The sequence below is a fragment of the Phaethon lepturus genome, unplaced genomic scaffold, assembly GCF_000687285.1.
Source record: "Phaethon lepturus isolate BGI_N335 unplaced genomic scaffold, ASM68728v1 scaffold42133, whole genome shotgun sequence".
In the NCBI taxonomy this organism is placed as follows: domain Eukaryota; kingdom Metazoa; phylum Chordata; class Aves; order Phaethontiformes; family Phaethontidae; genus Phaethon; species Phaethon lepturus.
In genome coordinates this window covers 4972-5317 of record NW_010530550.1, presented here as the reverse complement: position 1 = coordinate 5317, position 346 = coordinate 4972, and the positions used below count along the sequence as shown (strand labels likewise).

Here is a 346-nt window from a genome sequence, read left to right as displayed (position 1 = left end):
CGTTACGTAGGCAAAAGCCACCCCCCAAAAGCATTCAAAAGCATTTACAGACCAAGCTGGCGACCGCTCCCGCCCCTCCTGCGCGCCAGGACCCTGGGGAGGCCGAGCAACGGTTTTGTCCGCGTTCTTACCCCAGCCTGGGTTATCTTCGTTATTGCAATAATTCACCCCTTCAGGTAAAGGAAACATATAGTGGCCACATCCACAGATTTCAGTCATGTGATTTTGGAAACAAGAGCGCAGGCAAGCCTGAAAAAAGGGAAGAGGCAGCTGCTTAGACGTGGGCTGAGCCCGCTGCCCACCTCTGTGCTGCTGGAGTCTACGCCGGCCGGGGCCGGGAACCGTT

At 56.4% G+C, this 346-nt stretch overlaps 1 protein-coding gene across 1 annotated transcript in view; it reads right to left on the bottom strand.

The window, feature by feature from the left end:
* Positions 1-131: 131 nt before the first annotated feature.
* The window catches only part of LOC104618644 (amiloride-sensitive sodium channel subunit beta-like), a gene marked incomplete at both ends in the record, with an annotated part of 5124 nt that continues 4909 nt past the window's right edge, over positions 132-346 (bottom strand). The window contains one exon of the mRNA XM_010284288.1: positions 132-249. Coding sequence (XP_010282590.1) covers positions 132-249 — 118 coding nt within the window. The remainder of the gene's footprint in view (positions 250-346) is intronic.